Consider the following 22700-nt stretch of genomic DNA (forward strand, 5'->3'; position numbering starts at 1 on the left):
AACTGACCTGGATTTTGGATTCTAGATTATAGATTGTGGACTATATATTATAAATTATAGATTGCGAAGTCCTCTAGGAAGTGCAGGTTGTGTAACAATTCAACATAGGTCATAGTTTACTGATTAATTTTATGCAGGAATGTACTTTGGAAATTGAATAGTATCTGTAATAGTATTACATACTATATCATGTATTAAATACTATTATACGTATTATTAATAACTATTTCATTCTAGTTGTTGTCTGAAGTCATGTATTTTAATGTAAATACATTAATATTCAATGCTTTTTCAGATCAGGGACAGGGTGCAGAGCAATTGAGCAGCAAACATGAGGTGAGAGAAGAAAGAGTTATGATTATTAATGATTGTTAACATCCCGTTCACAATGGCAACCAGCAGCTCACTCTGCGAAGGAAAGACAACTTTAGGGAAATTACCCGGAGGAATTAAGGTGCTTTTCGAATCCTCTCAAGGGTACACTGGTGCTTCCTCTACGATGGGGGGGGGGAGCATCTGAAGCGACGCACCATTGGGCTGTTGTGGACAGCAGGCGGTCAGCAGCTGGTAACTTTCTGACAGTCCTGCTGGGGTATATGTTGATGAGGGGGGAGGGAGCCCCCGTCCACTTGGGTTCTCCTGCCACGGGTAGGCCCTGTTCCTCTGCAGACTTCAGTTCCCACCCTGGTTATGCACTGTATTACTCAGAACTACAGGGAACAACCCAAAACAGGGTGGTGCGCGGCTCCTGGGTCAGCTCCGCCCACCTCCGGAACATCGCGGTCCTGCCCAGCAGACCCCTATCCATAACATCCAGCATCACGTAAGTGGGGAGGAAAGTGAGCCACGGAACTTTATGACAACATGTGACCTGCAGTGAAATCACTTATACACACCTGTCACTGAAACCCCATCCCCCGGTTACCCTAGCAACTCAGATTATTACAGGCTGTCCGACTGAAATAGCAAGGACCCCCCACACACTTGCAGGCATCCAAACACAAACACACACACGTACTGACCCTCACACACACACAAACGTACTGACACACACACACACGTGGTGAAACACATGCACGAACGCACGCACACACAAACAGGAGAGCCAACAGCATGCAAACACTAGCCAACAGGAGCGCTAACACAATATCTAACGATATGCTAATAGAAAGTTGATGTGATCATGTTATTGTTGTTGTCTGATTGAATGTGTTTCTAAATTGATTGATTGTTTCAAATTGTCGTTTTTATTTTGGTGTGTTATGCATGATAGGCCATCCTCCACCAGAGGGTGCTGTTTGACTGAGGTTTCCGTTACCAATGTGATTAATCAACCAATCAATTAAAGTTATTACGTGTACGATTTGACATGCACCAACCGCGTTCCCAAATAAGCAGGTTTTATAGTGAGACCTTAGTGAGAATGATTTGCGTAGTGAGCGTTTGGGCGGACTTTTATGATATTTGGACCGGTTTCCAGGCCCTTAGTGACATCTAAACGCAGGTTAATGGCCAAAAGGTCGGCTCTTTTCAATTTGAAAATTGTATGGTCTTAATATCCACTCACGTCACTCATATTGTCTGTTTATTACCGAAGTTTATTCTTGATTTAATTATGATTATTACTTACATTGGAGTATATATGTTATCATCTCAACCCAAGGGGATCTGAATGCGAGTGCGTCAGCAGGCTGCAGTTGACTTAACGGCCAGACGGGGCGCTTATGAGAAACACCTTCAGTCAATCAATTAGATTAACATGGCAGCAAAACCTGATGTTTGCATCCTGTAAGCTCTTTTGTTTGCAGAATAGGCTAGATATATATTAGAAAGTAAATATATTAGATAATATATATTAGATAGTTAATATATTTTAGATGGTACGTATATTATAATCATAATATAGCAGATACATACAGTGGGGCAAAAAAGTATTTAGTCAGCCACCAATTGTGCAAGTTCTCCCACTTAAAAATACGAGAGAGGCCTGTAATTTTCATCATAGGTAAACCTCAGCTATGAGAGACAAAATGAAAAAAAAAATCCAGAAAATCACATTGTCTGATTTTTTAAGAATTTATTTGCAAATTATGGTGGAAAATAAGTATTTGGTCACCTTCAAACCAGCAAGATTTCTGGCTGTCACAGACCTGTAACTTCTTCTTTAAGAGGCTCCTCTGTCCTCCACTCGTTTCCTGTATTAATGGCACCTGTTTGAACTCCTTATCAGTATAAAAGACACCTGTCCACAACCTCAAACAGTCACACTCCAAACTCCACTATGGCCAAGACCATAGAGCTGTCAAAGGACACCAGAAACACAATTGTAGACCTGCACCAGGCTGGGAAGTCTGAATCTGCAATAGGTAAGCAGCTTGTGGGATCAACTGTGGGAGAGCCTATCAAAGCCTATCAACTGTGGGAGCAATTATTAGGAAATGGAATACATACAAGACCACTGATAATCTCCCTCGATCTGGGGCTCCACGCAAGATCTCACCCTGTGGGGTCAAAATGATCACAAGAACGGTGAACAAAAATCCCAGAACCACACGGGGGGACCTAGTGAATGACCTCCAGAGAGCTGGGACCAAAGTAACAAAGGCTACCATCACTAACACACTACGCCGCCAGGGACTCAAATCCTGCAGTGCCAGACGTGTCCCCCTGCTAAAGCCAGTGCATGTCCGGGCCCGTTTGAATTTTGCTAGAGAGCATTTGGATGATCCAGAACAGGATTGGGAGAATGTCATATGGTCAGATGAAACCAAAATATAACTTTTTGGTAAAAACTCAACTCGTCGTGTTTGGAGGAGAAAGAATGCTGAGTTGCATCCAAAGAACACCATACCTACAGTGAAGCATGGGGGTGGAAACATCATGCTTTGGGGCTGTTTTTCTGCCAAGGGACCAGGACTTCTGATCCGTATGACGGAAAGAATGAATGGGGCCATGTATCGTGAGATTTTGAGTGAAAACCTCCTTCCATCAGCAAGGGCACTGAAGATGAAACGTGGCTGGGTCTTTCAGCATGACAATGACCCCAAACACACCGCCCGGGCAACGAAGGAGTGGCTTCGTAAGAAGCATTTCAAGGTCCTGGAGTGGCCTAGCCAGTCTCCAGATCTCAACCCCATAGAAAATCTTTGGAGGGAGTTGAAAGTCCGTCTTGCCAGTGAAGGCCTAAAAACATCACTGCTCTAGAGGAGATCTGCATGGAGGAATGGGCCAAAATACCAGCAGCAGTGTGTGAAAACCTTGTAGACTTACAGAAAACGTTTGACCTCTGTTATTAACAACAAAGGGCATGTAACAAAGTATTGTGATGACCTTTTGTTATTGACCAAATACTTATTTTCCACCATAATTTGCAAATAAATTCTTTAAAAATCAGTCTGATTTTCTAGATTTTTTTTTTTTTCATTTTGTCTCTCATAGCTGAGGTATACAGGGTTAGGGTTAGGGTTACAGGCCTCTCGTCTTTTTAAGTGGGAGAACTTGCACAATTGGTGGCTGACTAAATACTTTTTTGCCCCACTGTAGATACATGTATTATATATATATATATGTATTAGACTCTACATATATTAGATAGTCCATATATGATAGTACATATATATTAGATATATAAGGTAGCAGAGATATATCAGGTGGAACATACATTGGATTATTAAAATGTATATTTTGTCCATTTATTTTCACACAGTCCAAAAAACATGACAGTAGTTCAGCTCACATATATACAGTATATATAAAAACAAAAATATATAAATATGTATATAATATATATAAAAACACATGTGTTTATGTATATATCAACACATTTATAAGATGTATATAGACTATTTGCACAAATTCTAATATCAGCGCTTGGCTGTGATTGGCTCCTACAGACAGGGGGCGTGGTGCCGCAGCAGCACAGGGTCCACCAGACTGTTCTCCAGGGGCAGGTGGACAGAGAAGTGAGTGGGCGGAGCCTGAGAGCGCTGGCGAGGGGGGGGGGGGGATGGGCAGCTCAGAGTGGTGGGCGGGGAGGGGAGGGGTGAAGAAGTATGGGTGGAGCAACGCCTGAGAGAGACAGAGACAGAGAGAGTTAATATAGTTTGTGTTTGTATATTGTGGTGGCGTGTGTAAAGTGTGTGTGTGTATGTATAGAGTGTGTGTGTGTGTGTGATTATAGAGTGTGTGTGTGTGTGTGTGTGCATAGTGTGTGTGTATATATAGAGTGTGTTTGTGTGTGTGTGTGTATAGAGTGCGTGTATGTATAGAGTGTGTGTGTGTGTATGCATAGAGTGTGTGTGTGTGTGTTAACAGTGTGTGTGTATGTATAGAGAGTGTGTGTGTGTGTTAACAGTGTGTGTATGTATAGAGAGTGTGTGTGTGTGTGTTAACAGTGTGTGTGTATGTATAGAGAGTGTGTGTGTGTGTGTGTGTGTGGAGCACCTGTGCAGCAGGACACCTTTGTTTGGGGGGGTAAACCAGGAAGCTGCTGAGCAGGCTGACGGCCTGGGGGGAGGAGTCAGGGACCAGGTCGTCCAATGGGAGGGCAGGATTCTCCTTGAAGGTGATCTTATTGTAGTCCGGCAGCTCCACCATCTCCTGCACACAGGGGGCGTGGTGGGTGTGCGTGCGCCAGTTGGTTGTGCGTGTGTTTGGGTGAGCGTGTGTGTGTGTGTTTGTGATGTGTGTGTTTGTGATGGGTCATCGGTGATGACCCATGTCAGACCACAGCAGCCAATCAATGATCTCTGACAGATCCGGTTCATGGTCTCACCGGCCAGGTCTCCAGGGTGGGGGTCCCCAGCACCCTCAGCACACAGCACAGCTGCTCGATGTCGTTCTCCCCCGGGAACAGAGGGGAGGAGTTCACCAGCTCCCCAAAGACACACCCCACCGCCCTACACACACACACACACACACGCGCGCGCATTTGTTGTAGTATCATTTAGTAATGGTTGTGGTAATATTTAGTATAGCTTGTAGTATGATTTTGTATTAATTTTAGTATTATTGAGTATTAGTTGTAGTATTATTGTGTAATGTAGTATTATTAAGTATATGTTGTAGTATTCTTTACTATTAGTCGTAGTATTACAAAAGGTGTGAAGCTTCTGTTGTCTTACCAGAGGTCGACGCCTTCGTCGTACTTCCTGGCGCCGTAGAGCAACTCTGGAGCTCTGTACCACCTAGCATCAAACACACCTAGCATCAAGCTAACCTAGAACCAAACACACCTAGCATCAGGCTAACCTAGAACCAAACACACCTAGCCTCAGGCTAACCTAGCATCAAACACACCTAGCCTCAGGCTAACCTAGCATCAAACACACCTAGCCTCAGGCTAACCTAGCATCAAACACACCTAGCATCAGGCTAACCTAGCATCAAACACACCTAGCATCAGGCTAACCTAGCATCAGGCTAACCTACCATCAAACACACCTAGCCTCAGGCTAACCTAGAATCAAACACACCTAGCATCAGGCTAACCTAGCATCAAACACCTGGAACCATAACAGCGTGTGCTAGCTTGTGGCCAAACTAGCAACTAGTGCCTAGTATGTGTGCTAGTGTTTGGCTAATATATATCTGCTAGCACCTGGTAAATGTATTAGCATATGTAAGCTAGTAGCTAGTACCTGGTGGCCACCTGGTGGCTGTAAAGTCGCTGCTGCTGGCTGGAGAAGAGTCGGGCCAGACCGAAGTCTGCGATCTTCAGGTGACCGGAGGAACTAATCAGCAGGTTGGCAGGCTTCAAGTCCTACACATGCACACACACACACACACACACACACACACACACACACACACACACACACACACATACACACATACACGCAGGCACACACACATAATATAATCACATGCTTCTAATGCACAAATATCCTTTGTGTTTGGGCTGAAACGTGACAACATTTCTGTTACATTTCTGAAGTGATTTAATTCTATCTCAGGTGGAATTCAATCACTGAGATCCAATCTTCACTCTGGGCGGAGTGTCCTAGGAGGGAGGGCTCGTTGTCCCATGGCCGGACCTCGACCATCTCTGTGATAATAAGTTTGAAGCCAGTACCGTCATTGTGTATGAGCGTTGTAACCAGCGGAGTGTAACGGGTCAAGGGGGTGACTGGGTGAGGGTGGGTGAGGAGAACCTACCCTGTGCATGATGTTGTTGTGGTGGAGGAAGGCCACTCCCTTAAGCAGCATCATCATGTACCCTTTGACCTGGGACTGTGTCAGAGGTCGCTGGGTGTTCCTGATGACCTCAGAGAGATCTGACAGCATGAAGTCAAAGACCAGTACAAAACCAGTACCGTGAGGAAACACCTCCTTCAACCGGACAACCTGGACAGAGGAGAGAGGAGAGGAGAGGGGAGGAGAAGAGGAGAGAGCAGAGGAGAGAGAGGGGAGGAGAAGAGGAGAGGACATGAGAAGGAGAGGAAGTTGGGAACCGATGTAAGATTAGTAGGTAAGGGTATAGCAGGGGAGTTGGAGATATAGGAATGGGTGTAGAAGATAAGTAAGGGACCGACATGAGGATGTAGGAAGTGAGCTAGGGACCTAGGTAAGGGAGTAGGAGGTTAGTCAGGGACCTAGGTAAGGGGCAAGGAGGTAAGGGTGTAGGAGGTGAGTCAGGGACCTAGGTGAGGCTGTAAGAGGTAAGGGTGAAGGAGGTAAATCAGGGACCTAGGTAAGGAGGTGAATGAGGGACCTACATAAGGGTTGTCCTGGATCTCCTGCAGAGCTTTGATCTCCCTAAGGGCCTGGTTGGGGATGCCCTCCTCCGACCTGCGCAGAGCCACCTTCTTCATGGCCACCGTCTGCCCCGTCTGGAACACACACAGCATCTAAATGTAATACACACCTCAACAAGCACGCACGCACACGTACACGCACACACACACATCATCTATATGTAATACACACGCACACATGGCGTTTAGTACCTCGATATGTTTGGCTTTGAACACGATGCCGTGCGCGCCCTCTCCGATCCGACCCAAGATGCTGTACTGGTCCATGGCGTCTCCTAGGCAACCGCACCTAACAACCCCCGGGCAGCGCCCCTGCTCGAGCCCGCCGTCTGCCCGGCGTCAGATCCACGGAGCTCGAGCTGTCGTAAACACGAGCCTGCATGCGGAGGCTCTCCGTGTAGTCCCTAAATGTTCAGTAAAAGAGCTTTGTACCGTTGGTGTCTCCTGATCCACGGTCAGTGTCGATGGTTCAGTGACATGACAGATCATGTGACCGGAAGTAATGGTTTTATGAAATAAAAGTATAGATGTATTATTTCCTACATTCATTTAAAATTTCGACTGTCAACTTCAAACTTGACTGTGGATATATAAATATTGGATGTTTCATACAGTAAAATGTTTTAATTTCGTCTTGATGTTGATCAGAAGGACCGTGATCAGAGTTCCAAAACATTTCTGCAAAAAAAACAACAGTTCAAACATAATTCCAAAAACGTTCAAATAGTTTATTTAGGAATACATCGTCAGGAACGATACGATGGAGTGTTTTGTGAGATATTATAGTCGGCATACAGGCGGGCTTTTAATCTGATAACTACTTTCCGGAAGTGGCTAAGTTGCTGCGTCCTGTGGGCACGCGAGTGGAAAGCGCTTGATATAAACATAATGCAGCTACAGAAGAAACCTTTATCTAAGTCCAGGTGAAGCCTCAGCAACATGGCGAGCAGAGACAAGATCCTGCTGTACGAATCCTTTATAAGCGATGTTCTGAAGAGAGACCTGCAGTAAGTACTACACAAACACATACTGTACTACAAATATACACAGTACCACTCACACGCACACACACGCACACGCAGTACTACACACATGCACAAAGTACTACAAGCATAGACACTTAACTTGTACACACATTAGTCTGTATAGTATTTCCACGTTATGAACACTAGCACTATAACGCAGACGGCTATGGTCCTCTTCTGTGGCAGGAAGGTACTGGAGCAGAGAGATGGAGTTTATGAGAAGATCGCCCAATATCTCCAGCTGAAGAACACCATTCAAAGCCTGCAGGTAGTCTCTCACTCTCTCACACATAAACACATATAATGAATCAAGTATGCCCCGTGAGTCTGAGGTTGTTGGCGTGCTAATCAAGTGTTTCCATGGGGTTTCAGGAGTCTGGAGACAGTGAGCTGAAGACTGAGGTGGACCTGGGCTGTCACTTCTATGTCCAGGCACATGTGTAAGACCAGGACCCCAATACTCAGCATGACCCTATAGGACACACCATGACCCCACAATACACACCAAGACCCTACAGTACACACCAGGACCCCACAATACATACCAGGAGCCTATAGGACACACCAGGACCCCACAATACACACCAGGACCCCACAGTACACACCAGGACCCCATAGCACACACCAGGACCCTCCAATATACACCAGGACCCCACAATACACACCAGGACCCCACATAAAAACCAGGACCCTACAACACACAGCAGGACCCTCCAAAACACAGCAGGACCCTGTGTTTATGCTTACTGTCTGGGGTTGATATTGATGTATTACCTTATCTTGTAGGGAGGACTCCTCTAGGGTCTTTGTGGCAGTGGGCTACGGCTTCTTTGTGGAGATGAGCCACGCCGAAGCGCTCCGCTTCATAGAGAAGAAAACCAGGCAGCTGAACGCGTGAGTTCCCCTCTATTGCATCATCTGGCAGAGATCTTCCTGTAAGAGAGATCTCCCTTTTGAGATCTCTCCCTCTCTTCCCTTGATCTTTCTGTGAGAGGTTTTCCTGCGTGACTCTCGTCTCTCCCCAGCTTCACAGAGCTGCTCACCAAAGACTCGGCCAAGATCAAGGCTAACATCCGCATGGTGCTGGAGGTGAGGTCCTAGAAGGAGCACTAGAATAGGATGAAAAGTAGTAGAATAATGGTCATAGAGCAAGCATATTGGTTGTACAATTTTAAACAATTTGAACCTGGGACAACCATAGATTAAATATGGACCTAAAGAGCGAATATTGCCTAGAACTTCCTTCTTGATTGCCTGCGTAAGATCCTAATTGCAATGGGGCATCTGTGGGCCTTTGAATAGTCATGTTTTGGACATCCTCTAAAAAGGATGTAATGATGAGGTCATGATGATGTAATGATGATGTCATGATGAGGTCATGACGATGTAATGAGGTCCCAATGATGGAATGCTGAAGTCATGTTGATGTCATGATGATGTAATGATGAGGTCTTGATGGTGTAATGATGTGGTCCTGATGATGTTTGGATCTGCAGGATTGTGTTGAGATGTAGGTGATGATGTGGTGTCGATGAGGGTCTGATCATGTTTGGATGAGAGTGATGTAATGATGATTTGATCATGAGGTCGTGGTGATGTCATTGCAGGGTCTGCGGGAGCTGCAGGGTCTGGCTGAACTCCCAGAGGAAGACCAGCAGGGACTCTAGGAAGGGGAGGAGCCTAAATCTGTCTTCTTTAGACCTGTCTATAGTCGTCAGACCTGTCTGTCTTTAGACCTGTCTATAGACTCTAGACCTGTCTTTTATTAGACTTGTCTGTCCTCTTAAGAGCTGTCTGTTGGTTTTCTTTATGATACATACATTACCCCAACATGATGTGCTTGTGTTTGAAAAATCTGTATATACTTCTATTAGAATAAAAGTAGCTATATTCCTATAAACGTCTATGTGTGATGTTATGTTATGTTACTATATGTCTGGGTTGTATTGTGTTAAATCAGCAGTGGCCAGCAGGTGGAGCAGCAGCGATTGGTTCCTGTTGGAAGAGCGTTAGCCCTTAGCGTGTGAGATGTTTTAGCAACCTCTGTTCCCATCAGCATCACCATGGAAACTGGATGCTGAATAGAAAAGAGTGGTGTACCAAAATATATCAAAATGACACACACACAATATATATATATATATATATATATATATATATATATATATATATATATATATATATATATATATATATATATATACTCAATCACACACGCTTTACATTTAGACACGTGTGGCTAATATCTTTCCGAGTGATTAACCCTGAATAAAGAGAAGCGCGAACAGAGGGATCTGGTTAGTGATGATATTATATTATAATATGTGCGTCTCTGCCAACCATTACGTCACGTCATGACGTCCCTGGCTGCTGCTGGCTCGAGCGCAGCGAGGGGGCGTTCTGTCAAAACAGGAAGTGAGGAGGAAAACCAGTTATATTTTAAGGTTTTAATATTTAATACAATAAGTTAAGAACTTAGAGATTGGTCCGCGACCGGAGAAAAAGCAGCCAGGGCTCTGACAGCACACCCGGGCTCTCCTCTGGACGGTGCAGCGTTGCTGGGAGGTGGGAGTCTGAGCAGAAGGCTTTACGTTAGCACGGGAACCTAACGTCTATCTAGGTGCTGTTAGCACGGGAAGGTAGGGGCTAAGTAGCTGGTGTTAGCACGGGAAGCTAACGGCTAAGGAGCTGGTGTTGTGGACCGATCACCACTAACGGAGACCCTCCAAGAGGGGCGGACCACCGCCTCGGGATCGGCCCTTCAGCTCCGAGACGAACCCTTCTTAGCTAGCATCTGGTTGCTAGTGAGCCTCGGCTGCTATCGGCGCCGTGGAGCCAGGCATGGAGGGGGCGATGGTCTCCACCTGCAGCCGGGATCAGCGCCTCCAACTCGGCGGCGGAGCGGACGTCCTCCGCCCCTGACTTCTGACGCCTGACTGCTGCTGCTGCGATTTTGGGAATCGTCATGATTTATCGATGTGATTAAGTTTGTTTTATTATTATTCGCAAGGCGCTGGAATGAAATAATATAATCTGGAGAAGATGGATTCAAACCCGCTGATCAATGGTAAGATTAACTAATGTTGAGTTCACGGAAGAACCGAACACACACACACACACACACACACACACACACACAGTGGTCAGGAAGTCTATAGACTAGTTAAGAACTCAGTCTGTTAGTTGTTTTTGGTGTGTAATCGTTGTGTGTGTGTGTGTGTGTGTTACCCTGGTAACGTGAGATGAAAGGTCACCATGGTGATGGGTCCTTGATGCTTATTGGCTGTCTGAATGTTAATGAAACTAATTAGAATGCAGGAGTTGTCCCTCAAACCGTCTCTACAGCCCTCCCCCCTCCATCTTTCTCCCTCTGTCTCTGTTTATATCTCTCTGTTTCTCCCTCTTCCTCTCCCTCTGTCTATATGTTTATATCTGTCTTGCTGTATTTTTCTCTTCCTCTCTGTCTGTGTATAACTCTGTTTCTCCCTATCTCTCTCTCTCTCTCATAAACAATAATAAGCATCATGTAAATAAAGAAAACCAATAGAGGAGGGATGGTGTTAACTCTTCACTCTCACACTCCCTTGTCCACGTAAGTCTGACTTCAGTAAGAAAGAACTGGATTGGTGAATAAAGCAATATAAATAAAGCAAAGCAGTTTAAAATGAAAGGCAAATGGTTTAAAGGTTAAGTATATGAAGTGCAGAAGAGAGTTCAGTACAAAGATGAGTGAATCAAAGAAGTCCCTTGAACTAACCCACATGATGACAGACCTGGTCTTTAGACCCGGTTCTGGGCCAAAGGAGGTGAGACATCCATCCATCACTCCTCTCCGTGGACTGATCTGTTACCCTGTCCCCCTGCACCCCAGCCATGGACCCCTCCATCACCCTGTGGCAGTTCCTGCTCCTCCTGCTGGACGACGCCAGCCAGCGCCACCTGATCACCTGGACGGGGGAGGACGGGGAGTTCAAGTTGCTGGACGCGGAGGAGGTGGCCCGCCTCTGGGGCCTGCGCAAGAACAAAAACAACATGAACTATGACAAGCTGAGCCGCGCCCTCAGATACTACTACGACAAGGTACTGCTACCACAACCTCAGATACTACTACGACAAGGTACTGCTACCACGACCTCAGATACTACTACGACAAGGTACTGCTACTACGACCTCAGATACTACTACGACAAGGTACTGCTACTACGACCTCAGATACTACTACGACAAGGTACTGCTACTACGACCTCAGATACTACTACGACAAGGTACTGCTACCACGACCTCAGATACTACTACGACAAGGTACTGCTACCACGACCTCAGATACTACTACGACAAGGTACTGCTACCACGACCTCAGATACTACTACGACAAGGTACTGCTACTACGACCTCAGATACTACTACGACAAGGTACTGCTACCACGACCTCAGATACTACTACGACAAGGTACTGCTACCACGACCTCAGATACTACTACGACAAGGTACTGCTACTACGACCTCAGATACTACTACGACAAGGTACTGCTACCACAACCTCAGATACTACTACGACAAGGTACTGCTACTACAACAAGATAGTACGACAAGGTACTGCTACTATGACCTCAGATACTACTACGACAAGGTACTGCTACTACGAGCTCAGATACTACTACGACAAGGTACTGCTACTACAACAAGATAATGCGACAAGGTAGTGCTACTACCGCAAGGTACTGCTAGTGCGGCAGCCCTGACGCTGTCCAAGCCATAGCTCTGACACAAGGCTACATAGCACCATGATGTGTTGAGCTCACTGTGCTGGTCTCTCCTGCTCTGACACTAAGCTACGCACCACCATGATGTGTTGAGCTCACTGTGCTGGTCTCTCCTGCTCTGACACTAAGCCACCATGATGTGTTGAGCTCACTGTGCTGGTCTCTCCTGCTCTGACACTAAGCTACGCACCACCATGATGTGTTGAGCTCACTGTGCTGGTCTCTCCTGCTCTGACACTAAGCCACCATGATGTGTTGAGCTCACTGTGCTGGTGTCTCCTGCTCTGACACTAAGCTACGCACCACCATGATGTGTTGAGCTCACTGTGCTGGTCTCTCCTGCTCTGACACTAAGCTACGCACCACCATGATGTGTTGAGCTCACTGTGCTGGTCTCTCCTGCTCTGACACTAAGCCACCATGATGTGTTGAGCTCACTGTGCTGGTCTCTCCTGCTCTGACACTAAGCCACCATGATGCTCTTCTGTCCTCTCAGAACATCATCAAGAAGGTGAGCGGCCAGAAGTTTGTTTATAAGTTTGTCGGCCAGCCGGACAACCTGCTGCTGGACGTGATGAGGGGGGGAGACGAGAGGCGGGACCCTTTGGACCCCAACAGCCAATCCAAGAGCCCTGGGGAAGGGGCAAACAGCTGTCCATCAAAGGGCCTGATGCAGGTGACACCTTAATACGAGTTCATATATATCGAGCTATATCAATAAATATAGTAAACTATACTTTACCTATGATGTTATTTATCTATAGAGCTATATTGAATACTTAACTATACTGCATATGAGGTTGTATATCTATAGAGCTATACTGAATACTACATATGATGTTATATATCTTTAGAGCTATACTGAATACTTAACTATACTACATATGGCGTTATATATCTATGGAGCTATACTGAACACTTGGTTCACTACTTGACCACATATTGTTGAAGACGAAAAACTGAACAGTGATTGGTTGTATTACAGCGCTCGTCGCCTAGCAACACCCAGAAGAGCTGTCGTAACGACTACATGAAGTCAGGGCTGTACTCCACCTTCACCATCCAATCCCTGCAAAACGCTCCTCCGGCTCGGCCAATCAAAGCAGAGCTGCTCCTCTCACAGGAACCCTCTGCTAAGGCTGCCAGGACGCTGAGAGAGGTAGGGACACCACCCTCCACCACAGTGGCACCACCACCCTGTTGGGTGGAGCCTCCACAACCCCTGTCGAGGAATGCTCAAGGGATGGGATGAAGTTCCAATTGTTCCACTCGAGCAAAGTGTCAGCACAGGAAAAGGCAAATATTAAAAGATCGATCATGGGATTTGATTCATCGATATCGGAACACTCAAATGAAGATCAATTTGAAACAGGAAATGGATTATTTGAAAGCAGCCCTAATCTTCAGGTGTGTGTGTGATGTCCCCCCAGGTGGGTGTGATTTCAGAGTCCTCCCTGCCACTAGGGGCAGCCAGTGGAGAAGGTCTTCAGGTGATGGTGAGCCAGTGCTCTCCGGTCCCCACCCCCACCCGGGCCCCCAGCCCCCAGCTGGCCACCAGCAGCACCGCCCGCACCCAGGTCAGCTCTACTGTAGACCACCAGACGAGATGTTAAACCAGGTCTACTGTAGACCACCAGACGAGATGTTAAACCAGGTCTACTGTAGACCACCAGACGAGATGTTAAACCAGGTCTACTGTAGACCACCAGACGAGATGTTAAACCAGGTCTACTGTAGACCACCAGACTAGATGTTAAACCAGCTCTACTGTAGACCACCAGACGAGATGTTAAACCAGGTCTACTGTAGACCACCAGACGAGATGTTAAACCAGGTCTACTGTAGACCACCAGACGAGATGTTAAACCAGGTCTACTGTAGACCACCAGACTAGATGTTGAACCAGGTCTACTGTAGACCACCAGACTAGATGTTAAACCAGGTCTACTGTAGACCACCAGACGAGATGTTAAACCAGGTCTACTGTAGACCACCAGACAAGATGTTAAACCAGCTCTACTGTAGACCACCAGACGAGATGTTAAACCAGGTCTACTGTAGACCACCAGACGAGATGTTAAACCAGGTCTAATGTAGACCACCAGACCAGATGTTAAACCAGGTCTACTGTAGACCACCAGACTAGATGTTAAACCAGGTCTACTGTAGACCACCAGACTAGATGTTAAACCAGGTCTACTGTAGACCACCAGACTAGATGTTAAACCAGGTCTACTGTAGACCACCAGACTAGATGTTAAACCAGGTCTACTGTAGACCACCAGACGAGATGTTAAACCAGGTCTAATGTAGACCACCAGACTAGATGTTAAACCAGGTCTACTGTAGACCACCAGGCTAGATGTTAAACCAGGTCTACTGTAGACCACCAGACTAGATGTTAAACCAGGTCTACTGTAGACCACCAGACTAGATGTTAAACCAGGTCTACTGTAGACCACCAGACGAAATGTTAAACCAGGGTACTGTAGACCACCAGACGAGATGTTAAACCAGGTCTACTGTAGACCACCAGACTAGATGTTAAACCAGGTCTACTGTAGACCACCAGACTAGATGTTCCTATGTTAAACCAGGTCTACTGTGTGTGTGTGTGTCCTCCTCCAGACTGCTCCTCCTCCTCCTCCTCCTCCTCTCTCCGAGCCCCCCCACATCTACCTGACCAGCGTCACAGACTCCCTCACCCCGCTCCTCCCCCTGGCTCCTCCTCCCAGGACCTCTCCCCTCCCCCCGGCGGTGGACGAGAGAGTCGGCACGCCTCCTCATCCTCCCACTCCTGTCTTTGTCGTCATTAAGTCTGCTCCTCCTCAGCACCAGGCTGCCATGGCGACCGGGCCTTCCACCGTTGCCCCTCCCCTTATGGTGGCTCCTCCCCCGGTCATCAAGGAGGAGATCCTGCCCTCCGAGGAGGAGCTGCTAGGGATGGTGACCCTGGAGGAGAAGGAGGTGAAGACCGATGGAGGGAGGAGAGGGGAGAGACAGAATGATGGAGGGAGGAGAGGGGAGAGACAGAATGATGGAGGAGAGACAGAATGATGGAGGAGAGACAGAATGATGGAGGGAGGAGAGGGGAGAGACAGAATGATGGAGGGATGATGGAGGAGAGACAGAATGATGGAGGGAGGAGAGGGGAGAGACAGAATGATGGAGGGAGGAGAGGGGAGAGACAGAATGATGGAGGGATGATGGAGGAGAGACAGAATGATGGAGGGAGGAGAGGGGAGAGACAGAATGATGGAGGGAGGAGAGGGGAGAGACAGAATGATGGAGGAGAGACAGAATGATGGAGGGAGGAGAGAGGAGAGACAGAATGATGGAGAGATGAAAGAGGAGAGACAGAATGATGAAGGGATGATAGAGGAGAGACAGAATGATGGAGGGATGATGGAGGAGAGACAGAATGATGGAGGGAGGAGAGGGGAGAGACAGAATGATGGAGGGAGGAGAGGGGAGAGACAGAATGATGGAGGAGAGACAGAATGATGGAGGGAGGAGAGGGGAGAGACAGAATGATGGAGGGAGGAGAGAGGAGAGACAGAATGATGGAGGGATGAGAGAGGAGAGACAGAATGATGAAGGGGTGATGGAGGTGAGACAGAATGATGGAGGGAGGAGAGGGGAGAGACAGAATGATGGAGGGAGGAGAGGGGAGAGACAGAATGAGAGAGGAGAGACAGAATGATGGAGGGATGAGAGAGGAGAGACAGAATGATGGAGGGATGAGAGAGGAGAGACAGAATGATGGAGGGATGAGAGAGGAGAGACAGAATGATGGAGGGATGAGAGGAGAGACAGAATGATGGAGGGAGGAGAGGGGAGAGACAGAATGATGGAGGGATGATGGAGGAGAGACAGAATGATGGAGGGATGACAGAGGAGAGACAGAATGATGGAGGGATGAGAGAGCAGAGACAGAATGATGGAGGGATGAGAGAGGAGAGACAGAATGATGGAGGGATGAGAGGAGAGACAGAATGATGGAGGGATGAGAGAGGAGAGACAGAATGATGGAGGGATGAGAGAGGAGAGACAGAATGATGGAGGGATGAGAGGAGAGACAGAATGATGGAGGGATGAGAGAGGAGAGACAGAATGATGGAGTGATGAGAGAGGAGAGGGTGACATCATGACCTGGTAATAAGTGTGTGCTGCCCCCACCAGGAGGAGTGCGGAGCAGCTGACGGAGACCCTCCACTCTCCATAGTAGAGCCGGCCCCTCCTCCCTGCCCCCGCCGGGACCCCCCCTCAGGTACACACACACACACACACACACACACACACACACACACACACACACACACACACACACACACACACACACACACACACACACACACACACACACACACACACTCCACCCATCTGATGGTGTGTTAATGGAGCGAACACCACTGTACTGTAAGTGTGTGTGTGTACAGCTGTAGTAAGTGTGTGTACAGCTGTAGTAAGTGTGTGTAGAGCTGTAGTAAGTGTGTGTAGAGCTGTAGTAAGTGTGTGTGTGTGTGTGTTTCAGAATCTTCGGTGGGGCTTCCTGCAGGTGTTCGGGCGGGGCTGATGGAGGCGGTCCCTCCAAGACCCAAGAAGCCGCGGGGCCTGGAGCTCCCCTCCTCCACCTCCCTGCTGCACCCGGGACTCTCCCTGGACAAGGTGCTGGTCCCACTAAAAACCTGATCAATACCTCTGATCAACACCTGATCAATACCTGATCGATCACTGAACAATCGCTGATGAACCACTCTGTGTGCAGGTCAACGCTGCGGTCAGCAGCCTGCTGGCTCCAGGCTGCAGCTCCAACACACTGACCCCCTCCGTCATCACCTCCCACTCTCTGGTACTGCTCCTCCACCTCCTCCACCCGTTACATCAGCCGCTCTGGGTGTAGCGCTTGAGGAAAAAGACTTACCTCTCTCTCTCTCTCTCTCTCTCTCTCTTTCTCTCGCTCACTGTCTCTCTCTCTGTCTCTGTGTGTCTTTGTCGCTCTGTGTGTTTCTCTCTCTCTGTCTCGCTCTCTCTCTGTCTCTCGCTCTCTCTGTCTCTCTCTGTCTCTGTCTCTCTCTCTCTCTCTCTCTCTCTCTCTCTCTCTCTCTCTCTCTCTCTCTCTCTCTCTCTCTCTCTCTCTCTCTCTCTCTCTCTCTCTAGACTCCAGTGCTCTTGACACCCAGTCCTCTCCCATCTACGATTCACTTCTGGAGCACCTTGTCCCCCATCGCCCCTCGCTCCCCCGCCAAGCTGTCCTTCCAGGTGACCACACACACACACACACACACTGTGGGTGAAGACTGATGTTGCTTAAGAATCATTATTACGATTATTTGAAGCATTGTCATAAGTACTTGTGTCGTATAAGTATTATTATAGCAGCTATAATTAAACTGACATCTATTGTTAACATACTGTATACAATACAGGTTAAACTGACTTAACATACTGTATACAATACAGGTTAAACTGACTTAACATACTGTATATAATACAGGTTAAACTGACTTAACATACTGTATATAATACAGGTTAAACTGACTTAACATACTGTATATAATACAGGTTAAACTGACTTAACAGGCTGTATATAATACAGGTTAAACTGACTTAACAGGCTGTATATAATACAGGTTAAACTGACTTAACATACTGTATATAATATAGGTTAAACTGACTTAACATAGACTATATATAATACAGTTTAAACTGACTTATCATAGGCTGTATATAATACAGGTTAAACTGACTTAACATAGGCTGTATATAATACAGGTTAAACTGACTTAACATAGAGTATATATAATACAGGTTAAACTGACTTAACATAGGCTGTATATAATACAGGTTAAACTGACATAGACTATATATAATACAGGTTAAACTGATTTAACATAGACTATATATAATACAAGTTAAACTGATTTAACATAGGCTGTATATAATACAGGTTAAACTGATTTAACATAGACTATATATAATACTGATTAAACTGACTTAGCATAGGCTGTATATAATACAGGTTAAACTGACTTAACATAGGCTGTATATATTACTGGTTCAACTGACTTAACACTGTACATGATACAGGTTTATTAGACTATATCATTCAGGTTGAGCTGAATCTATATGTGTACATTGGTGGAAGCTATAGCAGAGCTTTTGATATTTTCTGCATCTCTAATTAATATTATCAGGGCTACTACTTTGTTGTGTTTGCACTAGTACTAATACTATTCCTGTCTCTGGTCCTCCAGTTCCCCACCAACGGCTCCAACCAGATCCACATCCCCGCCCTCAGCGTGGACGGCCTGTCCACCCCTGTTGTGCTCTCTCCCGGACCCCAGAAGCCCTGAGCTGCAGCCCCCCTCTCTGGGCAGGGCCTGGCAGGAGAGTCCCAGGCCTTGATGGAGGCCAGAAAGGAGGCGTTTGATTGGCTGTCAGTGGTGCGAGCAGACAGGAAGGAGAAGGTCTCCTAGCCTAACCTCGGCCGTCATTAGCGTCATGGTGGAGTCCTGGAGCGCTAGGCAGCCAGCCGAGCCCGGAGCGCTAGCTGGATACTAGAGTGTGTTGGCCTGATTCATGCTAACCTGGGAGCTAAGGTTCAGAGGATCCACAACATGGGAGAGGCCTAGCGAGATGCTAACACCTAGCTTGAGTCCAGCAATGGACGACTGGCTACTATGCTAACTCAATCAAGCTAACGCTGGAACCATTTAATGTTATTTCTTTTCTGTCTTTGTTTTAGTTGGTTCTTTTTTTTATGTTATTTATTTAATATTTCAGCCTATAAGACCTTGTAAGCTTAAATCTGAAGATTGCCTCAGTCTTCACGTTTACGCAAAGCCCTCACCTTACCCTAAAGCCCCCCCCAGAGGCCTGTTGATTGGCTATCATGCAAGCCCCCTCCTAATGCCCTGACCAAAGGCCTGTTTATTGGCTGTCTGTTTATATAGCCCCGCCCTAATGCCCTCACCAAAGGCCTGTTTATTGGCTGTCGTGACAGCCCCGCCCTAATCACCTTCTGCTGGAACTGTCCATCCCTGCTGTTCGCTAATTGCTGATCCTAGGATATCTGGCCCCCTATTGGAGCAGCCAGAGATATCAACCAGCCAATCGCGGCCGTCCTGGGCTGTGCAGGACAGCAGAGGAGCTCAGCGTTTGTACCAACGTTTCTTACTCAGACAGCGTTTTATAAAGAACATTTAGAGAGGTGCTGCCCCTCGGGGTGGGGGGGTGGATGATAGAGGATGCAGCTCGTCATACCCCGGCACACAGTGCTGCCCCCGGTGGTGGGAGAGGGCAGTGAAGACTTTTATAGCCAGGCTCTGGTTGTCGTTGTTGTTGTGGTTTTTAAACATTCACGGAGGCTTAATCTCTGGTTGCCATGGTGACCTGACTGTTGTTGTTGCCGTTGCTATGTTTGTACGGGGAGGATGTTTACTCTATAATCAAGTACCTGAGGCCAAGGTGAGTCCACGACTAGGGGTCATCGTTCAGCTGTTGCCTAGCAACCACCCGCCTAGGTGCAAGAGCCAAAATGGCTGCCACTCTTATCTAACCCCTTCTTCCTCTCTTCTGTCTCCCCCTGGTGGTGGTTTGAAGAGCTGCTCATGAATAGAGTCAGGGACCAAAGAGTCCAACTGATGCTCCTCTCCTTGATTTACTTACACATCTGGTCTTTAACGACCAGAATTGTGTAGTAATGTCTGATGGGTCTTTAGTACTCGGATTGTTTAATAATGTCTGATTGGTCTTCAAGCACTATCTTTTAGTAATGTCTGATTGTTCTTAAACGACTAGGATCGTTTAGTAATATCTGATTGATCTTTATGGACTAGGATTGTTTAGTAATGTCTGATTGGTCTTAAACGACTAGGGTCGTTTAGTAATGTCAGATTGGTGATAAACAACTAGGATCGTTTAGTAATGCCTGATTGATCTTTATGGACTAGGATTGTTCAGTGATTTCTGATGGTCTTCGAAGCGTTGGAGCATTTAGTCACTGTCTGATGTTCTTTAAGGACTATCATTGGGTAATGTCTGGTCTTTAAGGACTATTGTTTGGTAATGTGTGATTGGTCTTTAGGGACTATCGTTTGGTAACGTCTGATTAGTCTTTAAGGACTATTGTTTGGTAATGTCTGATCGGTCTTTAAGGACTACTGTTTGGTAATGTCTGATTGGTTTTTAAGGACTATCGTTTAGTAATGACTGTTCTGTGCTCTGAGCATGACTAACATTTACAATCTATTTTTTTACAAGCGACTAGATGGTTCTTCATGTACATACGACCGTCAATTCATACAGAGATGTTTATGGGATCATTTGAAAAGTATAAAGCCTTAATTTTAAAAGGAAAAGTATGCCAGATATATATATATATATTAAATGTTTAGATTTCTTCACGATGTGCATCTATTAAGGCAGGTGTGCTGTGATAGTGACAAGCCATTGGTTCTTCAAAGTAAATGCGTGAGCCTTGATGGGTTCGGCTCATCAAGGTCATGATTGTCAAGCTAACTGCACCAGCAACATGAGGGATGTTCTTTGTTTACACGAGAAGGTGGGGTTCACGTTGCCTGCGTTCTGGGACTTATGAAATGTACAATGTCTGTAGCTGCACTTTTATTCGAACACCTGGGGATGAGATGTCAAAGTGTTGTTGAGAGGGTTAAAATTCACCCTCAGGTTCCTCTGAGACTGTTCTCTACTGTAATCCTTCTGGTCTGAACCACAGAGACCTGGTCTACTCCCACTCCCTGTAACCATGGAGACCTGGTCTAAACCACCTCCTGTTACCATGGAGACCACAACCACTCCCTGTAACCACGGAGACCTGTTCTAAACCAACTCCTTTTACCATGGAGACCCCCCTCCCCCCCTCCTGTTACCATGGAGACTACAACCCCCTCCGGTTACCATGGAGACGGCAACTCCCTCCTGTTACCATGGGGACCCCAACCCCCTCTGTGGTGGAATGCTGGATGAGAGGCTGATGTTCTGGGGGACCAGAGATGCATCAGTGTATCTAATCACAGTACAGACATTTAACTCATCACCTGATTGGCCAGGAGGGGTGACGTTGTGATTGGTGTAAATAGAGAAGCTGTAATTTTGTGTCCGTACCAAACCAACAATGGCTGCAAGCTATTCCTGATGTCTTGTTTCTGTGGCCTATCGTTGCTGTCAGATGTGCATGACCCCGCCCCTCCCTGGCCCCTATTGGCTGGCTGGGGGTTTATTGATGATGGGGGCGGGGTTAACTATATTTTTCTGAGATGTTCCAGAGCTTAAGATAAATGATTTTTTTATGTCATAGAGGACAAATAAAAATGACTTGGCGCTCTCTGTCTGCCTGCCGTTCTGTCTGACTACCTGTCTGTCTGCATCTCTGTCTCTTTCTCTTCCTTTCCTGTAAGAAACACAGACACACGTACAAACACACACATTTGCCCAGATACATTTAGCGCGACTAGTTTATCCAACAATGTCCTCATACCTAGAGAATACTCTCTTAAATATATCTAAGTAATATATGATATACTATCATATACAATATTCTATCATATAATATATAAGTAAGATATGATATACGATCGTATACAATATTCAATAAAATATTTTATAAAAGTTATATTGAATATACTTTATATTCTATCATAAAATATTACAAAATATATTTAAGTAATATGTATAATAAATAATATACAAGTCATATTGAATACACTATTGTATTCAATATTCTATCATAATATATAAGTAATGCTCTATGTAAGTAATATTGAATATACTTTATATTCTATCATGTAATATATAAGTAAATATATGTAAGTAATATGTATTATTATGTATAATATAAAAGTAGTATTGAATATATACACACCTATATACTATAATTATTATAGTTTATTATACATTGTAGTATAATATGCTCTGGTAATATTACAAAAATATAAGTATTGATCCAAAGAAGATCGATTAATTTTCAGTTGACCAGACCATCCACTAGATTTAAAACTCCCAGTTCAGTTCGGCCTGACTGACGTCAGAACTACGGATCAGTTTTATACCTTCAGTCCCGGGATAACAGCTCCATCTTTCTCTCCCTTTCCCCCCCCCCCACCCCCCCCCCCCCCCCACCCCCCCCTCTCCCT

At 46.1% G+C, this 22700-nt stretch overlaps 3 protein-coding genes across 3 annotated transcripts; 2 read left to right on the forward strand and 1 right to left on the reverse strand.

Annotated features, from left to right (window-relative positions):
* Positions 1–3667: 3667 nt before the first annotated feature.
* On the reverse strand, positions 3668–7214 carry cdk20 (cyclin dependent kinase 20). The gene is given in 9 exon segments (XM_079740908.1): positions 3668–3999; positions 4001–4068; positions 4444–4599; positions 4775–4898; positions 5124–5186; positions 5640–5761; positions 6157–6345; positions 6717–6830; positions 6948–7214. Coding segments are annotated over 9 exon segments (1023 nt in total). The 5' UTR covers positions 7023–7214; the 3' UTR covers positions 3668–3887.
* A 379-nt stretch (positions 7215–7593) lies between these two features.
* On the forward strand, positions 7594–9670 carry uxt (ubiquitously-expressed, prefoldin-like chaperone). Its single transcript, XM_079742443.1, has 6 exons — positions 7594–7762; positions 7967–8048; positions 8153–8220; positions 8567–8674; positions 8806–8869; positions 9388–9670. Exons 1-6 carry the CDS (start codon positions 7695–7697, stop codon positions 9445–9447), a joined length of 450 nt encoding a protein of 149 aa, XP_079598569.1. The 5' UTR covers positions 7594–7694; the 3' UTR covers positions 9448–9670.
* Positions 9671–10185: 515 nt separating this feature from the next.
* On the forward strand, positions 10186–21917 carry elk1 (ETS transcription factor ELK1). Its single transcript, XM_079742030.1, has 11 exons — positions 10186–10847; positions 11652–11860; positions 13040–13219; positions 13529–13702; positions 13974–14120; positions 15172–15510; positions 16726–16813; positions 17078–17211; positions 17312–17395; positions 17704–17805; positions 18801–21917. The coding sequence occupies exons 1-11, from the start codon at positions 10823–10825 to the stop codon at positions 18897–18899; spliced, it is 1581 nt and encodes a 526-aa protein (XP_079598156.1). The 5' UTR covers positions 10186–10822; the 3' UTR covers positions 18900–21917.
* Positions 21918–22700: the final 783 nt, after the last annotated feature.

This window comes from Pollachius pollachius (assembly GCF_949987615.1).
Source record: "Pollachius pollachius genome assembly, chromosome: 8".
NCBI lineage: Eukaryota > Metazoa > Chordata > Actinopteri > Gadiformes > Gadidae > Pollachius > Pollachius pollachius.

Excerpts from the sequence above, each read along its gene's own strand:
- elk1 (XM_079742030.1), top strand. The coding sequence starts at position 10,823 with ATGGATTCAAACCCGCTGATCAATG. Across the intron at positions 13,220-13,528 it reads CATCAAAGGGCCTGATGCAG|CGCTCGTCGCCTAGCAACAC; the intron begins GTGACACCTTAA and ends GTTGTATTACAG. Across the intron at positions 16,814-17,077 it reads CCGCCGGGACCCCCCCTCAG|AATCTTCGGTGGGGCTTCCT; the intron begins GTACACACACAC and ends TGTGTGTTTCAG.
- uxt (XM_079742443.1), top strand. The coding sequence starts at position 7,695 with ATGGCGAGCAGAGACAAGATCCTGCTGTACGAATCCTTTATAAGCGAT. Across the intron at positions 8,675-8,805 it reads AAAACCAGGCAGCTGAACGC|CTTCACAGAGCTGCTCACCA; the intron begins GTGAGTTCCCCT and ends GTCTCTCCCCAG. Across the intron at positions 8,870-9,387 it reads ACATCCGCATGGTGCTGGAG|GGTCTGCGGGAGCTGCAGGG; the intron begins GTGAGGTCCTAG and ends ATGTCATTGCAG.